The 23,900-nt window shown below is 39.7% G+C and overlaps 1 protein-coding gene across 3 annotated transcripts in view; it reads right to left on the bottom strand.

The window, feature by feature from the left end:
• SLC26A7 (solute carrier family 26 member 7) overlaps window positions 1-23,900 on the bottom strand; it is a 139,135-nt gene that overhangs the window by 89,937 nt on the left and 25,298 nt on the right. For all 3 annotated transcript variants that reach the window (XM_005689247.3, XM_013969360.2, XM_018058199.1), the window contains 2 exons: window positions 19,062-19,234; window positions 5,337-5,501 (listed from right to left, as the gene is read on the bottom strand). In XM_005689247.3, coding sequence (XP_005689304.2) covers window positions 5,337-5,501; window positions 19,062-19,234 — 338 coding nt within the window. The remainder of the gene's footprint in view (window positions 1-5,336; window positions 5,502-19,061; window positions 19,235-23,900) is intronic.

The following is a 23,900-nucleotide window of genomic DNA, read 5'->3' as shown; positions in this document are numbered from 1 at the left end:
GAAAAGAGGAATTACTATTTGTGTAAGGTGAACATGACTGATGTGACCATTTTGTAACCAGCATGTATTTCTTTACCTGTAGTTCATGCACAGATAAGCATGCTGTTCGCAGCCAGGAGGTCAAGGCAATCTAGTGCTGATGAGCTTCTGCTGGCACAGACCTGCTGTCACTAAAAGTTGTAGCTTAGCCAGTCACTCAATAACGGACAGCTGCTTTGGTCTGCTTTTGTTTTATCTGGAGCTTGGAATTACATCATTTAAGCCCACCTCCTAGCCACTTCTTATGAGTTAAGTAGGGAAAGAGCAAATTAGCCAAGATGGCGGTCAGGCTCTCTCAACCCACGTTTGGTGGTGACTTGCTTATTTAACTTCTATGCAGAGTACATCATGAGAAATGCTGGGCTGGAAGCAGCACAAGCTGGACTCAAGATTGCTGGGAAAAATATCAATAACCTCAGATATGTAGATGACACCACTCTTACGGCAGAAAGTGAAGAGGAGCTAAAAAGCCTCTTGATGAAAGTGAAAGAGGAGAGGGAAAAAGTTGGCTTAAAGCTCAACATCCAAAAAATGAAGATCATGGCATCTGGTCCAATCACTTCATGGGAAATAGATGGGGAAACAGTGGAAACAGTGTTAGACTTTATTTTGGGGGGCTCCAAAATCACTGCAGATAGTGATTGCAGCCATGAAATTAAAAGACGCTTACTCCTTGGAAGAAAAGTTACGACCAACCTAGATAGCATATTCAAAAGCAGAGACATTACTTTGCCAACTAAGGTCTGTCTAGTCAAGGCTATGGTTTCTCCAGTGGTCACGTATGGATGTGAGAGTTGGACTGTGAAGAAAGCTGAGCACCGAAGAATTGATGCTTTTGAACTGTGGTGTTGGAGAAGATGCTTGAGAGTCCCTTGGACTGCAAGGAGATCCAACCAGTCCATTCTGAAGGAGATCAGCCCTGGGATTTCCTTGGAAGGGATGATGCTAAAGCTGAAGCTCCAGTACTTGGCCACCTCATACGAAGAGTTGACTCATTGGAAAAGACTCTGATGCTGGGAGGGATTGGGGGCAGGATGAGAGGGGGACGACAGAGGATGAGATGGCTGGATGGCATCATGACTCGACGGACATGAGTCTGAGTGAACTCCGGGAGTTGGTGATGGACAGGGAAGCCTGGCATGCTGCAGTTCATGGGGTGGCAAAGAGTCGGACACGACTCAGCGACTGAACTGAACTGAACTGAACTGAAGTACCGCTGAGCTAGGTACAGCCCTGCACATGCGTCACCAGCTCTCCCGCCCTGCTGCAGGGACCAACGAGCCCCACCCGGAAGTGGCAGGGACTGCGGCTGCCTCAAGGCTGTGTCTGCTGCATCAGCCATGAGAGGAGAGAATGCATGCGAATGCTGCTAGACTGCTGCGTCAGCCAGGAGGAAGGTTGTGGGCGTCATCTTGTGTTACGTCCGCTGCAAGAGATCAGTCCTGGGTGTTCTTTGGAAGGAATGATGCTAAAGCTGAAACTCCAATACTTGGCCACCTCATGCGAAGAGTTGACTCAGTGGAAAAGACCCTGATGCTGGGAGGGACTGGGGGCAGGAGGAAGAGGGGACAGACGACAGAGGATGAGATGGCTGGATGGCATCACCGACTCGATGGACATGAGTATGGGTGAACTCTGGGAGTTGGTGATGGACAGGGAGGCCTGGCATGCTGCAGTTCATGGGGTGGCAAAGAGTCGGACACGACTGAGCCACTGAACTGAATAGAAAGGGTGCTATGCCCTCCAGAAGAGAATAAACCTGTCTCTAGTTGCTGCGGCTCCTCGTGTTTCCTGCCAGCTTCTTAGCGTGCACCTTGCCCACCCTGGGTTCAGGAACTGTGTGGACAGTGTAAACAGCGGGGCAGTGGGCACTATGAGCAGGATGGGAAGCAATACAAGTTACTAATCCCAGAGTTTCTCCCATGTACATATGAAACGTGTTTGTGTGTCTGTGTGTTTAGCTGCTCAGTCAATTCTGACTCTTGTGACCCCGTGAACCATGGGCCACCAGGCTCCTCTGTCCATGGGATTCTCCAGCCAAGAATACTGGGAGTGGGATGTCATTTCCTTCTCCAGAGGATCTTCCCCACCCAGGGATCAAACCCGTATCTCCTGCATTGACGGATGGCTTTTTTAACACTGAGATGCTAAGGTAGTACACATGCTAATAAATCTGTTTGTTTTTCTTTGTTAATTTGTCTTCTGCTACAGGGGCCTCAGCTCCTCAAAGGTAGAAGGAAAGATACTTCTCTTTCTCTACAATACAAAATTAAATAAAATGAAGCCTGGTTGCACTCAACTTCGTTAACAAGACACTGATTTCCTTGTAAAATTCCAATAGGATGTGACTTCCTGAGTAGTCACAGATTTTAGCATAGCTTCAGAAAGAGACCAGAAACAATGGAGAATTATTAGGATGATATGTTGAAACTGGAAACATGTTCCTCTCTCAAGTTCAAGTGACTTTTAATAACCGGTTGTCTGCTATTTAGGCTCCAACCCCTGGTTTTGACCAGGCCTCTGATTTGTTCTGGGTCATTAAGATCTTTTTTATGTAGTTCTTCTGTGTACTCTTGAATATTAAGATATTCTTAATATCTTCTGCTTCTGTTAGGTCCATACCATGCCTGTCGTTTATTGTGCTCCTTTTTGCATGAAATGCTCTAATTTTCTTGAAGAGATCTTTAGTCTTTCCCATTGTATTGTTTCCTTCTATTTCTTTGCATTGATTACCGAGGAAGGCTTTCTTATACCTCCTTGCTATTGTTTGGAACTCTGCATTCAGATGGATGTATCTTTCCTTTTCTCCTTTGCCTTTCAATAGTCTTCTTTTCTCAGCTATTTCTAAGTCCTCCTCAGACAAACATTTTGCCTTTTTGCCTTTCTTTTTCTTGGAGATGGTTTTGATCACTGCCTACTGTACATTACGAATCTTCATCCATAGTTCTTCAAGCAATCTATCAGGTCTAATCCCTTGAATCTATTTGTCACTTCCACTGTATAATCGTAAGGGATTTTATTTAGGTCATACCTGAAAGTGGTCTAGTGGTTTCCCTTACTTTCCCTTACTTTCCCTTACTTTCTTCAACTCAAGTCTGAACTTGGCAGTAAGGAGCTCATGGTCTGAGCCACAGACTTAATTCAACTCCTGAGCAACTTAATTCAGCTCCCGGTCTCGCTTTTGCTGACTGTATGGAGCGTCTCCATCTTTGGCTGCAAAGAATATAATCAATCTGATTTTGGTATTGACCATCGGTGATGGAGCGTCTCCATCTTTGGCTGCAAAGAATATAATCAATCTGATTTTGGTATTGACCATCGGTGATGTCCATGTGTAGAGTCTTCTCTTGTGTTTTTGGAAGAGGGTATTTGCTATGAGCAATGTGTTCTCTTGGCAAAACTCTGTTAGCCTTTGCCTTGCTTCATTTCGTACTCGAAGGCCAAATTTGCCTGTTACTCCAGGTATCTCTTGACTTCCTATTTTCTATTCCAGTCCCTTGTAATGATAAGGACATGCTTTTTGGGTGTTAGTTCTAGAAAGTCTTGTAGGTTTTCATAGAACCGTTCAACTTCAGCTTCTTCAGCATTAATGGTTGGGGCATAGGTTTGGATTATTGTGATATTGAATAGTTTGCCTTGGGAACGAACAGAGATCAGTCGTTTTTAAGATTGCACCCAAGTACTGCATTTCAGACTCTTTTGTCCAAGCAAGACTTCTGTAAACTGAGAAATTCCAGATGTTCAATGCTGGATTTAGAAAACGTAGAAGAGCCAGGGATCAAATTGCCAATATCCATTGGATCATAAAAAATGCAAGAGAATTCCAGAAAAACATCTACTTCTGCTTCACTGACTACACTAAAGCCTTTGACTATGAGGGTAACAACAAACCGTGGAAAATTCTTAAAGAGGTGGGAATACCAGACCACTTACCTGCCTCCTGAGAAATCTGTATGCAGGTCAAGAAACAACATTTAGAACAGAACATGGAAAAACAGACTGGTTCCAAATCAGGAAAGGAGTACATCAAGGCCGCATACTGTCACCCTGCTTATTTAACTTCTATGCAGAATACATCATGTAAAATGCCAGGCTGGATGGAGCACAAATTGGAATCAAGATTGCCAGGAGAAATATCAGTAACCTCAGATAAGGAGATGACACTACCCTTATGGTAGAAAGTGAAGAGGAACTGAAAAGCCTCTTAATGAAAGTGAAAGAAGAGAGTGAAAACGTTGGCTGAAAATTCAACATTCAAAAAACTAAGATCATGGTAACCAGTTCCATCACTTCTTGGCAAATTGATGGGAAACAATGGAAACAGTAACAGAGTTTATTTTGGAGGGCTCTAGAATCACTCCAGATGGTGACTGCAGCCATGAAATTAAAAGATGCTGCTCTTGGAAGAAAAGCTATGACCAACCTGGACAGCATATTAAAAAGCAGAGACATTACTTTGCCAACAAAGGTCCTCTAGTCAAAGCTATGGTTTTTCCAGTAGTCATGTATGGATGTGAGAGTTGGACTAGAAAGAAAGCTGAGTGCCAAAGAATTGATGCTTTTGAACTGTGGTGTTGAAGAAGACCCTTGAGAGTCTCTTGGACTGCAAGGAGATCCAACCAGTCCATCCTGGAGAAAATCAGTCTTGAATATTCATTGGAAGGACTGATGCTGAAGCTGAAACTCTAATACTTTGGCCACCTGATGTGAAGAACTGACTCATTAGAAAAGACCCTGATGCTGGGAAAGATTGAGGGAGGGAGGAGAAGGGGATCCCAGGGGATGAGATGGCTGGATGGCATCACTGACTGGATGGACATGAGTTTGATCAAGCTCTGGGAGTTGGTGATGGACAGGGAGGCCTGGCATGCTGCAGTCCATGGGATCGCAAAGAGGGGGAAAGGACTGAGTGACTGAACTGAACTGATATGATCTATGCCTGTGTTCACTATACTGAAAGAATGTGGTAGGGTGTACTGTTGTTACACTGGGTCACAAGCCTGATACATGGCTTCCATTAACAGTTAGCAACAAAAAAAATCAAGCTATATTTTTTGACCATGTTCCCAAATTGTACTGTTTAATTGTGTTACAAAGAATTGCTCCCTAATTAGTAGGTTTCACTCATAAACTGGTTTTATGCCCTCAGTCACATTTAAATATCCTAAAAGATTTTATTTAAACCCAAGTTGCTTTAAAATTGAAAAAAATCTCAGCATCATAATTAACCAAATTTTACTATGTGAAACACACATGCCCAAATATACATATGAACAAAGATACAGGGGAAAACTCACATAAAAGAATCCAAGTGGTCCAGATATATGTGGCATTTTCATTCCCAAGAGATACTTAGCTTGTGAAGTCACAACATGGGTGGCAGCCCCAGTTGTCATTGCACTGACCACAGGCTCTGTAATCAGGAATGTGGCACTGCCCAGTTGGAGCACAAACATGGCCACCTAAGAGGACAAAGAAAGGTGAAACTTCCCAGGCATCCTAGAGGGTTTCATATCTGACACATTTTCATTTTCAACACACAGACACAGAGAAATGATGTGAAATGTGCTCTTTAAATTTCATTCATTCAACAGATTGGTTTTCTTTAGAACATTAGTAGGTCCCAAGACTTTCCAAATGTTTTGGGGTGCAATTACAAGTCTTTTGATTAAAGTTAACACAGTTACTTTTTAAACATTTTTTTTCCTATTTTCCTAATAATGCATGTTACAAGAAAGGAAATATGTTCAAATCAGTTAATATATGGGAGTCTGTGGGTGAAAAATAAAACGCGTTATCTATATACTTTTTTTAAAGTCCAAAGGACATAATTCATGACTTTATACCCAATAGGCTTAAAATTTCAAAAGCACTGAGGAGAAAAGTCCATTTCTTGAGTTTCTGCCAGGTTCTAAGAAATGGAAACATACTGTTTTGATGAGATATTCTGTTAAGTAGCTATAAAGGACCAATAATAATAAGAAGACATCAGTGTTTATGAAGAAGAGGAAAAGACAAAGATAGGTTTAAGGCATATGCCTTAAGAAACCCAGGAATCAATAGGAAAGTCATTTTCGATAAACTTTTCTTTTCTGCTCATAACATTATGCTCCATTGCAAAACTGTTTCATGACCAGACAAAATCATCTCATCTAAGCAGAAGCCTGTGCATTGAGTTCTACTGAGCAAAAGATGACAGCAAAAATCAAATCTCTTTTCTCACTGTTAACACTGCAGTGATCAGTGAAGAAAAAGAACTCTGAGGAGATGGCCCACTCTCTGACTACATCCACTATATCCATGTAAACTGTCATAGAAATTTGCCATTTTGAAAGTAACATTAAATTATATTCATGAGTATTCACATTGAAAAAGGGAATACAAAGTGGGTTACGCTGATATATCTTCCAAATGTGTTAATTATAATATTTAGGTCAGGTCTTAAAATTCTTGTTGGAAAATAAGATTAAGTATTAAAGAAATCAAGGAAAAGAATAGCAATGAAATTTCCTTCTATGAAGATGACATAGTAATAAAAATGAGAAGTATAAAGTGCTAAATACTCCCAGAGCATACACTGCAAAATATATCATTTCCTTCACATCACAATGCCCCTTGACCAAAAACAATAATACTCTAAACTTGTATTTAGGATGGAGTTTTCTGGGCTCAAGTCTGAAAACTTGATTTCTAACTTTACCATATCCTAGTTTTCTGCCTATAGAATATCTGTTAAAATTTTCCGAGCTTCACTTCATCGTCTATAAAAAATAAGAATGATGTTTGCTCTATTGATTTTTCAGAATTGTTGAGAATGTGAAATAACATATGAAAGAGTTTTGAAACCCATAAAATATGCAACATGTGTATTGTACCTGGAATGTCATAAGGTGCCATATATATTTACATAGCATGGAAAACTAGCCACTAGATTTGGAAATGTAAAAAAGCCACACCGTATTTTCCAACTCAAGAGAGCATGAAAGAATTTATCAGTGCAGAAAGAAATGTATTTGAATTGATTGCATTTTTGCAACCCCCTTTTATTCACTATGTAATAAAGAAAACCGTACAGGTTGCCAACAGAGAAATCAGGCAATTCTTTCACCAAAAAATGGAACCAGAGCAACAGCTTCTATTACCAACATTTTTTTTTCCAGAAATTGTGTCAGTTTGTCAAATAGAAATGTCCCAAGGGAAATATCCAATCAATCAATGGTGTAGGTACAAGTGGAACACACTGATTCATAGTCTTTTGATTTTGATCCTAAAAACACAGTTAAGAAAAATATGGAACCAATTTTTTTCCATGTATCTTTCTATTAGTTAGCTCCACATTATGACACTAATTCTTACAGGCCATGAGGATGAAACTAGCATATTACTGAGGTAAAATTAGGAAAAAAAATATTATTGAGAGTTGAGTTTTCATTTCACTGAAATGCAGCATACAAGTGATCCAAATCTTTGAAATTGGAAACCTGCTTGCCTACATGGAACTTTACACATATGTGGAATGTCAGAAAGTTCTTATCTGTATGCGAAGAAACCTTATTTTCATTTGTTTTGAGAAGCAAACTCCTTTGAGAGGACGTGTATATATCATCACCATTTTACATTCTGGTTTTTATTTGTTTCCTACCCAGCACCTACTAAGAGGGGTTAGTATTTCCTCATGACTGAGAAACAAAGGTCACCTAACCTGAAGTGATACACCAACCACTTCCGGCTAACCACTATCTTCTAGTAAAAACTTCTTTGTCATTTCCACAACCAGATTGCTACAAATAGAAAGATATAGGAAAAGTTCAAAACATAAAGAGCTCAGCCATTTCAAATCTTGAAAATATGTGTACCTACCTCACAATATAAACCAAAAAGTTTGCAGTAATCTCCTGTAAAACTTATCCAAAGACCACATGTATTTTTGTAATACTCTTCTTGTACACATGTTTATGCTTTAGAAAAAACCTTCCCAGTAATGGATAAATTCCTAAAATGGAGACTTCTTGACTCTTAAAAGTTCACCAAGCCCCTTAAGACCTCCTTTCTGATACAAAACATTGTGTATGTGAAGGATGATTGCAAACATGTGAGATTTAACTAAAGAGAAATTACTTTCTTCTGGATGACAACATTCTCCATAACCCAACACAAGGGCAGACATTTTAAGAAGAAAAAAAGAGGGATAGGAAGAGGAAAAGAAGAAGGAGAAATTTAAGAACATCTCTTTTCTCACCACTCATATTTCAACAGTGTATTAACATCAAAATTAGGGCTCTGGTATACAGAGGCTGAGGGACACAAGTTGAAGCAGCAAGAACTGATAACACACAGGCTTTGTAAGAGGTATCCACAGATGGAACTGTAGTTTCCAAGAGTATCCTGGAACTTAAGTATGTAAAATGAGGATTGCTTGAGACCTAATACTTAAATTTTATGCCAATGTCAAAAAACATTAGGTTAATGACAATAAACAGCCACATCAACTTTTACTAATAATGGGGATGATAATAATTATAATCTGGCTAGCCAACTCTCAAAATTTGCCCATGCAACAGTTTATGAGAAAATTAATTTCATACAATATATTTCAGCTGTTTGTACTAATCTTGATATTCTGGGCTAATGGTGAAAACCTCTGACACACATTACCAAGGTTCACTAGCATGATACTATTCGGTAATGCTCTTATAAACACCATGTGTTCTATATAAATTGAATGTATCTCAGATCTCAAACCATTTTTTGCAAGAGGCCTTCAAGTAGTGAAAAAAGAAAAGAGTGCATAGCAAGCAACTACACTGACCAAGTGGGTGGAATACTGCCTGCATTTCAGGTTTTATCGGTTTGCAGTCTGTAAAATTATATTATACCAAATCATTTATTTGTTTGTGCAATGCATATTTATCAAATACCTACTGGGGCAAGACACAATATTGTCGCAGAATACAGAGATAAAGATACAGTTCATACTTCGACAGACCTTATAAAGTGAGGCAAAGTGTTGATGTTAGGAGTAGGTACTGTTAACCAGGAGTGTAAACTGCAGTGTAGCTGTCACTAGGAAGGTAGAGACCAAGAAGCTGAGTGGGAGCTAGAACTCGAAAAGCCCTTTGTTCTCTACTGAGCATTGCATGCAGACTTGGGGAAGAGAGCTAAATTGCTCCTGATAATAGATCAGTTGGCTTTCCCTGTGGTTCAGTGGTAAAGAACCTTCCTGAATCCATTGCAGGAGACATGGGTTTAATCCCTGGGTTAGGAAGATCCCCTGCAGAAGGAAATGGCAACCCACTCCAGTATTCTCACCTGGGAAATCCCACGGACAGAAAGAACTGAGAGGGCGACGGTTCATGAGCCCACAAAAGAGTTCGACGTGACTTAGCAACGAAACAACAGGAGAACAACTGAGCGCTCCACAGGGATATGGCAGGAAAAACCCCTGTGTGGCCAGAGAACTACGGAAACAATGTCAAAAGGATAACTATGAAGTTGTGTTGTGTGAACTTATGTGCTGTGGAATTCAGAAGATAAAGCCCTCCTCCATACTGTTCAGTAATAAAAAGAAGTGGCTTATCAAGTCATGCAATGACTTGAATGAATAATGAATCTTAATACTGTAAGTGAGCGAAGATGGTCTAGAAAAGCTACATATTGCATGATTCCATTATACGACATTCTAGAAAAGGCAAAACTAAAGAGACAGTAAGCGGATCAGTAGTTTCCAGAGGCTTGGAGAATGTCCTCGGTGAAACACAGGGAATGTTTTAGAATGGTGAAACTACTTGGCACAGTACTGTAATGGTAGATACAGGATAGTAGTTAAGTTAGTTACGTTGCTCAGTCGTGTCCAATTCTTTGCAACCCCCTGAACTGTAGCCCACCAGGCTTCTCCGTCCATGGGATTCTCCAGGCAAGAATACTGGAGTGGGTTGCCATTTCCTTCTCCAGGGGATCTTCCCGACCCAGGGATCGAACCCAGGTCTCCCGCATTGCAGGCAGATGCTTTAACCTCTGAGCCACCAGGGGAGGTTCCACATGATAGTAAGCATTTATCAAAATCCATGAATCTTAATGTGTATGAAATTTTTAGAAAATTTTTGGAGGTTGGGAGGTCCCAGGGTAGATTGCAGAATGTGAAAAAGAATCTGACAAACAAAGCTGCATTTACTATCTTTTTACATTTGCCTTTTCTAAGTAGCATTTAAATGGACTCATACAATATACAGACTTTTTTCATTCCAATTCCAAAGAAAGGCAATGACAAAGAATGCTCAAACTACCACACAATTGCATTCATCTCACATGCTAGTAAAGTAATGCTCAAAATTCTCCAAGCCAGGCTTCAGCAATACGTGAACCATGAACTCCCTGATGTTCAAGCTGGTTTTAGAAAAGGCAGAGGAACCAGAGATCAAATTACCAACATCTGCTGGATCATGGAAAAAGCAAAAGAGTTCCAGAAAAACATCTATTTCTGCTTTATTGACTATGCCAAAGCCTTTGACTGTGTGGATCACAATAAACTGTGGAAAATTCTGAAAGAGATGGGAATACCAGACCACCTGACCTGCCTCTTAAGAAATCTGTATGTAGGTCATGAAGCAACAGTTAGAACTGGACATGGAACAACAGACTGGTTCCAAATAAGAAAAGGAGTACGTCAAGACTGTATATTGTCACCCTGCTTATTTAACTTCTATGCAGAGTACATCATGAGAAACGCTGGACTGGAAGAAGCACAAGCTGGAATCAAGATTGCCAGGAGAAATATCAATAACCTCAGATATGCAGATGACACCACCCTTATGGCAGAAAGTGAAGAGGAACTAAAAAGGCTCTTGAAAGTGAAAGAGGAGAGGGAAAAAGTTGGCTTAAAGCTCAACATTCAGAAAACGAAGATCATGGCATCCGGTCCCATCACTTCATGGGAAATAGATGGGGAAACAGTGGAAACAGTGTCAGACTTTATTTTGGGGGGCCCCAAAATCACTGCAGATGGTGACTACAGCCATGAAATTTTTAAAAGACACTTACTCCTTGGGAGAAAAGTTATGACCAACCTAGACAGCATATTCAAAAGCACAGACATTTCCTGTTTTTTTTTTTTAATAAGTAACTTTTTTCTTTCTTTTCTCATCTTTTCTTTCTTTGGAATTATGTGCCACCTAGGAATTGTTGCATAAGGGATGCAGAAATTTCTGTGAGTGATATTCAGGGGTGGTCCTGACTTGACCTTCACATATTAATTTACATTAATAGCTTTAATCCTTTCTATTTTCTACTAAATTTTTATATACTTGTTTACTAATTTCCTGGAGAAGGAAATGGCAACCCACTCCAGTATTCTTGCCTGGAGAATCCCATGGACGGAGGAACCTGGTGGGCTGCAGTTCATGGGGTAGCAAGGAGTTGGACACAACTGAGTGACTTCACTTTCTTTCTTTAATAATTTCCTATCCTATATGCTTTAAAAATATTTCACATCCTACAGTGTTTGGTTGGCATTGTGGAATCCTTCTCTCCACATTCTTCCCATGATAAAACCATAAAATAATGTAAATGTCCTCTGTGATATTTTGTTTATTTATTGAAACCTGAAAGTATATGAACTTAACATTTGGGCAATGACTAGAATGGTTATAGAATAAATAATTCAGAAAATGAAACATGTATATTCTCATATGTGAAACGGATCGCCAATCCAGGTTTGATGCATGAGACAGGGTGCTCGGGGCTGGTGCACTGGGATGACCCAGAGGGATGGGATGGGGAGGGGCGGGGTAGGGGTTCAGGATGGGGAACACATGTACACCCATGGCTGATTCATGTCAATGTATGGCACAAACCACTACAATATTGTAAAGTAATTAGCCTCCAATTAAAATAAATTAATTTTTTAAAAAGAAAATAAATATTAAAATCCTGTGAGGCTAAAAAAAAAAAAAAAATCAGAGACATTACTTTGCCAACTAAGGTCCATCTAGTCAAGGCTATGGTTTTTCCTGTGGTCATGAATGGATGTGAGAGTTGGACTGTGAAGAAGGCTGAGGGCTGAAGAATTGATGCGTTTGAACTGTTGTGTTGGAGAAGACTCTTGAGAGTCCCTTGAACTGCAAGGAGATCCAACCAGTCCATTGTGAAGGAGATCAGCCCTGGGATTTCTTTGGAAGGAATGATACTAAAGCTGAAGCTCCAGTCTTGGCCACCTCATGTGAAGAGTTGACTCATTGGAAAAGACTCTGATGCTGGGAGGGATTGGGGGCAAGAGGAGAAGGGGACAACCGAGGATGAGATGGCTGGATGGCATCACTGACTCAATGGACGTGAGTCTGAGTGGACTCCAGGAGTTGGTAATGGACAGGGAGGCCTGGCGTGCTGCGATTCATGGCGTCGCAAAGAGTCAGACATGACTGAGCGACTGAACTGAACTGAACTGAAAGGTATGAAAAATCCTCACTGAAAAGGATGCAAAAAATGTGCTCACATGAATAACTCTGAAAATGAATGAAGTATGTAAAGTGAAAGTGAAATTCGCTCAGTTGTGTCTGACTCTTTGTGACCCCATAGACTATACAGTCCATGGAATTCTCCAGGCTAGAATACTGGAGAGGGTAGCTGTTCCCTTCTCTAGGGGATATTCTCAACCCAGGGATCGAAGCCAGGTCTCCCACATTGGCGGATTCTTCACCAGCTGAGCCACCAGAGAAGCCCAAAGTATGTAAAACCAAAGGTAATAAAGATGCTGTCCTTGAGTAGATAAATTTAATTCCGATAGGTGTAGAGGTTAATAATTCTGAAACCACTATAAGTATACACTGGGACTGAAAAATGAAGTAAATGGATAGTAGATGGTGTGAGCAAGTTTCCTCACTATTGAAGAAATCTAGAGCAAGCAAGGGGAGAAGGTTAGAATGATCAGTATGGAAGGGATAAGAATTGCAGACAGTAGGAAATCATGTTTAACACAGATATAGATGGATATATTTAGAAATTAGAGAGATATGCTTACATACATAGGTTGACATGAAGTGAAAGTGTTAGTCATTCAGTCATGTCTGACTTTATAACCCTATGGATTGTAGCCCCCCAGGCTCCTCTATCCATGGAATTCTTCAGGCAAGAATACAGCAGTGGGTAGCCATTCCCTTCTCCAGGGGATCTTCCTGACCCAGGGATTGAGCCCAGGTCTCCTGAATTACAGGCAGATTCTTTGCCATCTGAGCCACCAAGGAAGCCTATTGGCTGATACATATGTACTTCCTTGCTTGTGTCAGCTTAGAAGTAACAACACCTCTGTGGCAAAGAGCACACCTAGCACATAAATCTTAATTTCCAATAGCATTCTCCAATAAAAGAAATCAGATCTCCTTCGAAAAATGACTGATTCTATGACTAGGGTAGGAAATATATACTATGAGCATGGATCATCTTATAGTGCCAGAAAGTAAAAAAGAGCTCCAAAAATAACTAACAAATAAATAAATACATGCGAGCATATCAAGGAAGGACATAAAAGCCAACTGAAAAAAGCTCCCAATGCTCAAAGCCAGCACAATGTGAAGAACAACATAAATAAAGCAGTATTTAACTATAACCCAAAGGATAAAATAAATAACCCTGAGTCCATACTGGTACAAATGATTGATTACATTTTAAAATCAGAGAGTTGGAAAACTCCTGTTCAGAAGAATTCTAGTAATTTATGTAGATACTCCCCACTCTTTATCTTAACTTTTCTTTAACATAACTCCCATATCTTAAGAGTAGGCTGTGCATATGGACTTCTTTCCAAAAACTGCAGTTTGGAAAAGTGGAAAATAGAGTAATTTGAAGAAATCTGACAAACTAACACTAGTCCAGCCTGGTGATCCAGGTTAACATTCAGAGTGGTAAGTTAAGTTGAGTCTGTACTCTTAATAAGATGTGATGAGAATATCACTCTCTCTTTCTCATTTTCCTCTCCAAAACCTACAACCCCAATTTAATCATGAGAAAAACATCAGACAAATTGTCCCAGTTAAGGGACATTCTAGAGATTATTGACCAATAGTCCTCAAAACTGTCAAGATGATCACAAACAAGAAAAGTCCCAGACATTTTAACAGCTAAGAAGACCCTACCAGGAGACAAGACAACTAAATGTAAAGTGGTATACCAGCTGGGATTCTGGAACGGAAAACAACATCTGGTAAAATCTAAGGAAATCTGATTACAATATATGAACTTTACTTAAAAGCAGTGTATATAATCTGATACATTAGTTGTGACTAATGTAGATATCAGTAATAGGGGAAATTGTGGGTGGGTAGGATACGTGGCAACTGTGTACTATCTTTGCAACTTAAAAAAAATTCTAATTCAAGAAATTTGTTAAAAAAAGAAAAAGAGAAAAAAACCTCCTCTGTCTCTCTCACAGAAACCTCAAGTAACTCTGCATTTCTCCAATATGCATGCCTTGTTCAATACGAGTTCCCAAGTTCCACATACTTAGGGACAGGGGAAAAGAGGGACTCCAGGCAGCTGGGTTTCAGGGACATGATGTGTGCAGATACCCACACCAAGACAAACCTGCACACAGATAAAAGAGAGGAATGGAAACTGTGCCCCTAGTTTTTCAGAAGGAGAATGCAATACTGCTAGACAGGAATATAATTATATCTTGACCTTTTAGGAATCCAAGAAGAAAGAGGCTATTAGAGAGCATTCCAGAAAGAGGGATGAATTCACATATAAAGCAGGATAGCATAGATTATGTATGGAAGATACAGCATCGTTAGCTGAGCAGAAGCACAACTAGCCAAAAGGTGGTAATAACATTAAAGCAAGCCATTTTGAAGTCAGAGTATAAAGCACTTTAAAAACAGTGATGCTTTCCCTGATGCTGGGAAAGACTGAAGGCAGGAGGAGAAGGGGGCAACAGAGGATGAGATGGTTGGACGGCATCATTGACTCAATGGAGATATGTTTGAGCAAACTCTGGTAGGTAATGAAGGACAGGGAAGCGTGGCATGCTGCAGTCCATGGGGTTGCAACGAGTCGGACATGACTGAGTGACTGAACAATAACAACAAAATGTAGTGAAAATAAGAGTTTTCCAAGTGTGAGTGACATCACTCTTCCATATTTTTATTAAACACCTAATTTTGCAAACAAGTATGCTGCACACTTTCCTAAGGGAAATCATCCCTGAATACTCATTGGAAGAACTGAGCAATGACAACAACCTTGTGCACTGGCTCAGAAATCAAGCTGTGCTTTGGTAGTGTCAGTCTGATGATACTATGTGAAACAACTGGCTGTTTAAAAGGTTAGTATAAGAGCAGTTGTTGTTCTTGTTCAGGCACTCGGTCATGTCTGGTTCTTTGTGACCTCATGGACTGCAGCATGCCAGGCTTTGCTGTCCTTCACTATCTCCCGGAGTTTGCTCAAACTCATGGCCACTGAGTCAATGGTGCCATCCAACCATCCTGTCCTCGGTCACCCCCTTCTCCTCCTGAGAGGAGTAGCAAGAGTAAAAGAGACAAAAACACCTACATTGGACATAGCAGGAATGGATAACAGATCTAAGAAAAATAGTGGATCATTCAGTAGGTAAACTTAAGTTTAGGAAACCAGCACAATTCATATTTTATTTTTTATTACAGAATAGATTAGAAATTCACTTCATGGGAAATAGATGGGGAAACAGTGGAAACAGTTTCAGACTTTATTATTTTGGGCTCCAAAATCACTGCAGATGGTGACTGCAGCCATGAAACTAAAAGACGCTTACGCCTTGGAAGAAAAGTTATGACCAACCTAGATAGCATATTCAAAAGCAGAGACATTACTTTGCCAAGAAAGGTCCATCTAGTCAAGGCTGTGGTTTTTCCAGTGGTCATATATGGATGTGAGAGTTGGACTGTGAAGAAAGCTGAGCACCAAAGAATTGATGCTTTTGAACTGTGGTGCTGGAGAAGACTCTTGAGAGTCCCTTGGACTTCAAGGAGATCCAACCAGTCCATTCTTAAGGAGATCAGCCCTGGGATTTCTTTGGAAGGAATAATGCTGAAGCTGAAACTCCAATACTTCGGCCACCTCATGGGAAGAGTTGACTTATCGGAAAAGACTCTGATGCTGGGAGGGATTGTGGGCAGGAGGAGAAGGGGACGACAGAGAAATAGATGGCTGGAAGGCATCACTGACTCAATGGACGTGAGTCTGAGTGAACTCCAGGAGACAGTGATGGACAGGGAGGCCTGGCGTGCTGCAATTCATGGGGTTGCAAAGAGTCGGACACGACTGAGTGACTGAACTGAACTGAGATTAGAAATTCACTGCTTAAGAATTCTTTTTATTTGGAATTGCATGGTTGAAGGCAGCACCATAATCTTTTCAGTTCTCAGACTTTTGTAGAAAAGAAAATAGCCTCTACTGTAAGAGGCAGTGAGAATCAGAACTGCAAGGGATGGACAACAATTTGACTCTTTGGCCTTCCATTCTGCCCTTTCACTGGGCTTCCCCGATGGCTCAGCGGTTAAAGAATCTGCCTGCAATGCAGGAGATACAGGCTGCATCCTTGAATCGGGCATAGTCTCTAGAGTAGGAAGTGGCAACCCATTCCAGTATTCTTGACTGAAATATCCCACAGACAGAGAGGCCTGGCAGGCTACAGTCCAAAGAGCCAGACACAACTTAGTGACTATGCGTGCATGCTATAGGAATGGAATTCTGCCCTAGCTAAAGAAAACAACTAAGTTTTAAAATGGGATGATTGGAGCATGATATTATTAAAAGACAGAGAGGAGTGGGGGAGTTGTAAGAGCGGCTGTATTTTTATTTTTCTTCAGGCATTGGCTGGGGAATAGTTGTGAGAAGAGGTGGGAGATTTCACTGAAAAAGCCTTCACCTTTTAGCTAGATGGATCCGACAAAATCGACGACCAAACTAAAACATTATAATACATTTTTTTTTTACTCCTTTTTCATTAAGAATTGTGTTACAATTTAAACAGATACATACCCATTCTTTATCTTCTGGTGGGGGAGATGGAGAGAGAAAATGATAAATTAGAAGACACTAAAATAAAATCTCAATTTAATTTTGCTTATTTGACACGATAATGCGACGAACATTTTGTTGACTTTATTCTTATTCAAGTGATTCACCTCACATTTATTCTGTACCAGCTCTTATAGAGTTCAACAGTTCTAGAGACTAAGTCCAGATAGAGAGGCAAATACCCGGAAAATATTTTCTGGTAGATTTAGAAGTCCTAACATGTAAGTCACATCCAAAGTCTTTTAGAGGAAGTCCAGAGATGTCAATGAATATTTCTCTGAGATGATTATCTTTGAGCTGAGCCTTGAAAGAAGTACAAGCAGTGCCATATAAGCGGTATGAGAAAGACCCTGAGGTCTCAAGAACGGCAGACACACAGTTATATAACCAAGGACATTGCCCCACCAGACAAATCATGCCTAAAACATGGCTGCTGCTACTGTCAAGGAGATAAAGTGTGGAAGACACTAGCATGGTGTTTGGCTTGAAAAGGTGAGCTGAGTTTCCTTGCTTCCTTTCACTGTATTAGTTTAAAAAGCTCTGCAGCATAGCACTTAAGAAACTGTATTTTTGAATTCAACTCCTACCCTACCAATTCCTAATTATGAGATTCTAAATAAGTTGCTTTACTTTTCAGTATCTTCATCAGTAAAATGGGAAGAAGAATATTTATTTCATAAAATACTGACAGAGGTTGAATACATGAATACATGCAGTAAGCTTAAAACAGAGCTTAGCACATAGTAGGGTAATAAATATAATTACTATTTTTAATGTGAAGAATTTTCAATTTATAATTTTAAGGATTTTAATTCTATTTTTTATTCTAATTTTATTGAGTGAATTGCGTCTTTGCATTACTAGGTGGAAGCACAGCTGGAAAGATTTAAACAGTAATGGCTTCTTGTCTGCAATGGTTATGAAACAGTGAAACATCATTAAAAGGAACTTAAGATTGTCCTCCCCCAGCATTATAATAGAATAAAAATGATTTTTCTGGAAGGAGTTAAGAATGATCTGTTGAATAGGCAGGTTAAACTAGTTAACATCTTAAATCATTTCTATACTCATGATCCCTTTATTTAAAAGATGCAAAAAAATGTCTAGTACAAAATCAAAAGTAAGTGGAGAATCTCTTATTTGGGTCTGCAGTTGTTCTTATCATCCTGTAAGACCTAAGACTATGTGTTTCCAGAATGTACTAGTACAATAATAAAAGGCTATGTCACTAAATACCCCCAGCTATGTCATCCCATGCTTGTGTAACTGTCAAAGGAGCTGTATATTCCCATGTCCTCTGGGGCAGAAATCTTGTTCAGTGGTTGCTTCAGAAAAGTAAAGCTTGGGAAATTTTCCAAAGGTAATCCCAGACCACTTTAAGATCTTGGAAAAAGGAAAAAAGGCAAAGTGCCTATTATAGAGGACAATAAAAGCTACAGAGAAAAGAGAAAAATTGTTTCGGTTTTTAAACTGCCATAATTTTTACTGAGTGCTTGTTTCCCCAGCAAAAATACTAACTGATACTGACATTTTAAATGGTTCTACCTTACTTTGAAATTAACACATCATTGCTGTAAGTGAAGGTGAAAGTCATTCAGTCTTGTCTGACTCTTTGCGACCCCAGGGATTATACAATCCATGGAATTATCCAGGCCAGAATACTGGAGTGGGTAGCCTTTCCCTTCTCTAGGGGATCTTCCCAACCCAGGGATTGAACCCAAGTCTCCCACATTGCAGGTGAATTCTTTACCAACTGAACTACCAGAGAGATGGATGTTCATTAAACTTAAATTTCATGATGTATGTATATCAAATAATTATGCTGTACATCTTAAGTTTATACAGTGTTGTGGCCAATTATCTCAATAAAACTGGCAGAAAAATTCGATTGAGAAGAAAAGTTTAATTTAATAAAGCACCAATTTCCTTTTCTTGGCCACTCTCTCCCTTTCTTTACTCACAAGTTTCGGTATACTTACCTGAATCACACCGCCCAGAAAAGAAACAGCTGCAGCAACACCGATCCTTTGCATCTCAAAGTCAGATAATCCCAGTACACTTGTGTTACTGCGTGTGGTGAGGTTCTGACTGCTCAGAGGGACAAGTCGTTCCACTGCATTAGCTGATATTAAGGATGTCAAGGCAAAAGTGCCTAAAACGGGGAAGGGAATCCTCTGTTAGTATCAGACTGAATAAACATTATTGTATTCCACCATTAAAGGTGAATCTATCTTGTAAAACCAAACCAGATCTATTAGAAGGACCCTCCTCTACATCCCCACTACTCTACCCTTCACTCTATGGAATAAACAGAAACTCACCTTTATATACACATATTTCTTGCACATACAGCCACACCATCTACTTGCTATTCCCTCCTAAGGCCATATGTTTTCCCACCTCTCTGAAGATCTATATAGAGAATGCAGGACAGGGATAAAGATACTAGTGGCTCAGAGGTTAAAGCGTCTGCCTGGAATGCGGGAGACCCAGGTTTGATCCCCGGGTCAGGAAGATCCCCTGGAGAAGGAAATGGCAACCCACTCCAGTACACTTGCCTAGAAAATCCCATGGAGGGAGGAGCCTGGTAGGCTACAGTCCATGGGGTCGCAAAGAGTGGACACGACTGAGCGACTTCACTTTCACTTTCATGGACTTGGTGTGGACTTGAATCCAGCTCCTCCATTTATCACTATTGCAACATAAAGTACATTACTCTGAGTCTAAATTGCCTCATCCATAAAGTGAGGGTGTTGCTGTGGCTCTTGTTCAGTTGCTCAGTCGTGTCCAACTCTTTGTGACTCCATGGACTGCAGCACGCCAGGCTTCACTGTCCTTCACCATCTCCCAGAGTTTACTCAAACTCATGTCCATTGAGTCAGTGATGTCATCCAACCATCTCATCCTCTGTCGTCCCCTTCTGCTCCTGCCTTCAATCTTTCCCAGCATCAGGGTCTTTTCTAATGAGTCGGCTCTTTGCATCAGGTGGCCAAAGTAGTAGAGCTTCAGCTTCAACATCAGTACTTCAGGGTTGATTTCCTTTAGGATGGGCTGGTTTGATCTCCTTGCAGTAGACAGGACTCTCAAGACTCTTCTCCAACACCACAGTTCAAAAGCATCTATTCTTCGGCACTCAGCCTTCTCAGTGGTCCAACTCTCACATCCATACACGACTACTGGAAAAACCATAGCTTTGACTATATGGATCGTTGTTGGCAAAGTAATGTCTCTGCTTTTTTTTTTTTTTTAAATGAGGGTAATAATGCCTATAGTCTAGAGTTTGAGAAGAATATGAAAGAGATGATAAACACCTCAATAAGCTCATATGGAAAACGGGACCCTTTGCTGAATCTGAGACTCATTGCCGAAATGCTTGCTCCTCCAATCTACTTAGACAATCTACTCTTGTCTTTCCTTGTTTGGCTCAAATCCCATATTCAACATAGCTCCATCACAGACCTTCCAGGCCAGGCTGAATCTTTCTATTCAGGGCACAGAAACAACAACATGCTGTGGCCCATGAAATGGTTAAATATACCATTCCTGTCTACCATGCCTAGATATGGTTCAAAGGTATTTCCCAAGAATTGTCCTGGCCTCACAGAAATGCAGGGTCATTTTCACCGTGTTCCTCTCTTTCTGCCAAGAGCTCTGATGCTCTTATCTTGGCACAGCATGTCTGAGAATGCAGCCACACTGGCAGGCAGATGCCAGTTCCCACAGAGAGGGTGCAGCAATTTGGGATTAAAGAAACAAATTGCAGCATTGTGCAAACATTCCAGCTCACTACCTAAAGACCTGAGTTTGCCCCAGATCATAACTGACACTTTGTGGAAAAGAGTCTACATCATAAGGTGTAGACATCTCAACAAATGGCATGCAGCCTCATAGAGCAAGAGAGCCAATTCAAACAGAGACAAGGTCTCAGTAAAAACCCAACACAAGCAATCCCTTGGTTTCACAGGAGAAGGCAGTATGTGCTGTGATTCAGAATAGTATGATGATGGTAGCCTCCAATACACCTCACCTTAAATCCCAGCACACTGAATCTCAGTCTCTTTATCTAAACATAGAAAGCATTCCTCACACAATGGGGTTGTGATGAGACTTAAAAGAAATCATGTAATCACCTGGAGAAGGAAATGGAAGTGCATTCCAGTACTCTTGCCTGAAAAATCCAATGGACAGAGGAACCTGGTGGGCTATAGTCCATGGAGTCAGAAGAGTTGGACATGACTTAGGAACTAAAAAATTATACACACACACACACACATATTTATATATATGCCACATATCACAACATATGGCACCTAAATAATAATTCATAATGAGATTAAAACCAAAATGCTCTATTATTCAATATTAACTGCTCCATTGAGTTGATGGTACATAAAAATGGAAGAAAACTGAATATAGTTCTCTCAGGAAGCTAAGTCATTCTCAGTAAATCATCAATAACTATCAACTTCCATGATCACTGTTCTCATCATAAATTATTAAATTAAGAACACATCAAAGAACAAATATATCTAATGATTAGAGACAAGGTTCTGTCATCAAGGATAGGCAATACCAAATAAAGAATATCTGCCATAGAATCTGTTCTTGATAAGACATTTTTTCCAAATATGTTACAATAAAATTCCTCAAAGTTTGATAGTCCTGAGAGTAAAGAAGTGTGTCTTGGCGTTTAAGGCTAGGACATAGAGTAAAATGATTTGTACGAAGGCCACGAGAACAAGCGACTAGAGAACTGAGAACAAAGACAATCTAGGGTTAATTTTTAAGTTTAGGCCTACCTTTCTGAGGATCTGGAAGAGAAGAAGGACTTGAATGGTAAGAGGAAAAGGCCATCTAAAAAGTCACATCCCAAGATGTGTCTCTAGAGAGAGAGATTCCCAGAAAAGGGTACAGGGTACACTGTGCCAACATGGTTATGGAAGTACTGCCTCTTTTCAAAGGCTGTTGCTTTGCTGTTTCTGAGACAGCTGATGACAGATAGTCAAGGATGTTGAGGCTGTGGTGACTATATGAGGGTGCTGTGAATGACATTGACCTTCTCTCTCTTATTGGTCTGGCTTCGTCTTGATCTCTTCCCCACTTCTCCTCTGCTCCTTCCCTCACTTTGTCAACTTTTCACCCTGTCTAGGCTTGAAGCCTACAAGTAGTAACTTTGAAAGTGAGTGAAAGTGTTACTCGTTCAATAATGTCCAACTCTCTGTGATCCCACGGACTGTAGCCTGCCAGGCTCCTCTGTCCATGGAATTCTCCAGGCAAGAATACTGGAGTGGGTAGCCATTCCGTTCTCGTGGGCGTCTTCCCAATCCAGGGATCCAACCCAGGTCTACCACATGGCAGGCAAAATCTTTACCACCCGAGCCACAGCCACTAAACCCAGCTAGTCATTTTAGAGTACCGTGGGTAGCAGGGCCTCAGGATTGGACAAACCTAAGTTCAAATTCCTGGTCAACTTATCGAACCTCACTGAGCTTCCTTAGTGGTAAAATGATGATAAATATCTAGTTAAAATTTGCGTAGAGATTCAGTGAGAGTTCATATGTAAAAATCATCTATCACAAGTCCTACCCCATTTGGTAAATAAATATTTGCTTACTTTTCTTCTAAAGACTACCCTCGACGATCTCCCTGATCTTTTCTCTAAGTTGCTGAACAGATTATTCTCTTAAAAATATTTTTCTCTAATTTTAGAAGATAATTAGATCTTACAAATTGTCACTTAAGGGTTATCTTGAACAATTTTGCTTCCACTGGATTGATACCCAAGTTTCTGTTCTTTTCTTCTTTATTCTAAGACATTTTTTTTGCAAGTCACAAGAAGCAATCAATGATTTAACCTTTAAAAAATATAAATAAATTTATATTAAAAAAGAAAAAAAATATATATGTATTTTAAATTAAAATAAGAAAAAAATCACATTATTAAAAAAAAGTACATTTGGTATCTTTATAGTCTGGCTTTTAAGTTATTTGCTTTTAAACATACCTCAAGCATAATTTATTATTGAATTTCCTAACTCATTATTGCATTCTGACTACCTGAATTGGAGTTAAAATCCCAGATAAAGTGATTGTTCTTTATGAAAGCAACATCAGTCTTTTAATAGTAGAATGGAAGTAGGAAGCTTCACACACTTCCTTACTAAAGTACAACAAAATTATTAAAAAGAAAAATATGTTCTCTATACTAAATATTTTTAGGAAATTTAGGTGAGATTCACTTGGTTCCTAAATTTAAGATCATAGGAAAGAAAAAGTAATCAGTGTATTTCTTGAGTATAAATAGATACACAGTGTTAACCTTTTAATATTATTCGAAAGAATTCTAAATCTCTTAGGATAAACAGAGAAATGAGAAGGTCCAGCTGACTCTGTCCTTTGGAGAAGTATTGATACAGATGAAGAAATAAAATGCCTTAAGTATTTATTGTGTTGCATGGTGTCTACAGGCAAGTCTGTAAATTATATGTATTTTGAAATGTATATTATTAACCTAGTAGACTACAAGATTCCTGTTAATAATATTTGTTAACTGTTAGCTGTTAACAATATCTGTTAAATACAAAATGTTATATAAATGGCAGTTTCACAGCAATGCCACCGGTAAAATGTCTATAATGATTCCTTAGGAAATAAAGTGGTTTATGTAAACTCATACTTACGTATATCAAGTTAAGTATTTTAGACTTTGTAAAGTAATTATGGTCTATTGGGAAATTTTTTTTACCATGTTCATGTATCCTTTGTTTAACAGAGGCAATGCTTCAAGGTCAGCTCTATAAGAATCTACTTTTTCGTGC

The sequence above is a fragment of the Capra hircus genome, chromosome 14 (genome assembly GCF_001704415.2).
Source record: "Capra hircus breed San Clemente chromosome 14, ASM170441v1, whole genome shotgun sequence".
Classification (NCBI taxonomy): Eukaryota; Metazoa; Chordata; class Mammalia; order Artiodactyla; family Bovidae; genus Capra; species Capra hircus.
Note: the sequence above shows the minus strand (reverse complement) of the source record. Positions and strands in the feature narration are given on the sequence as shown.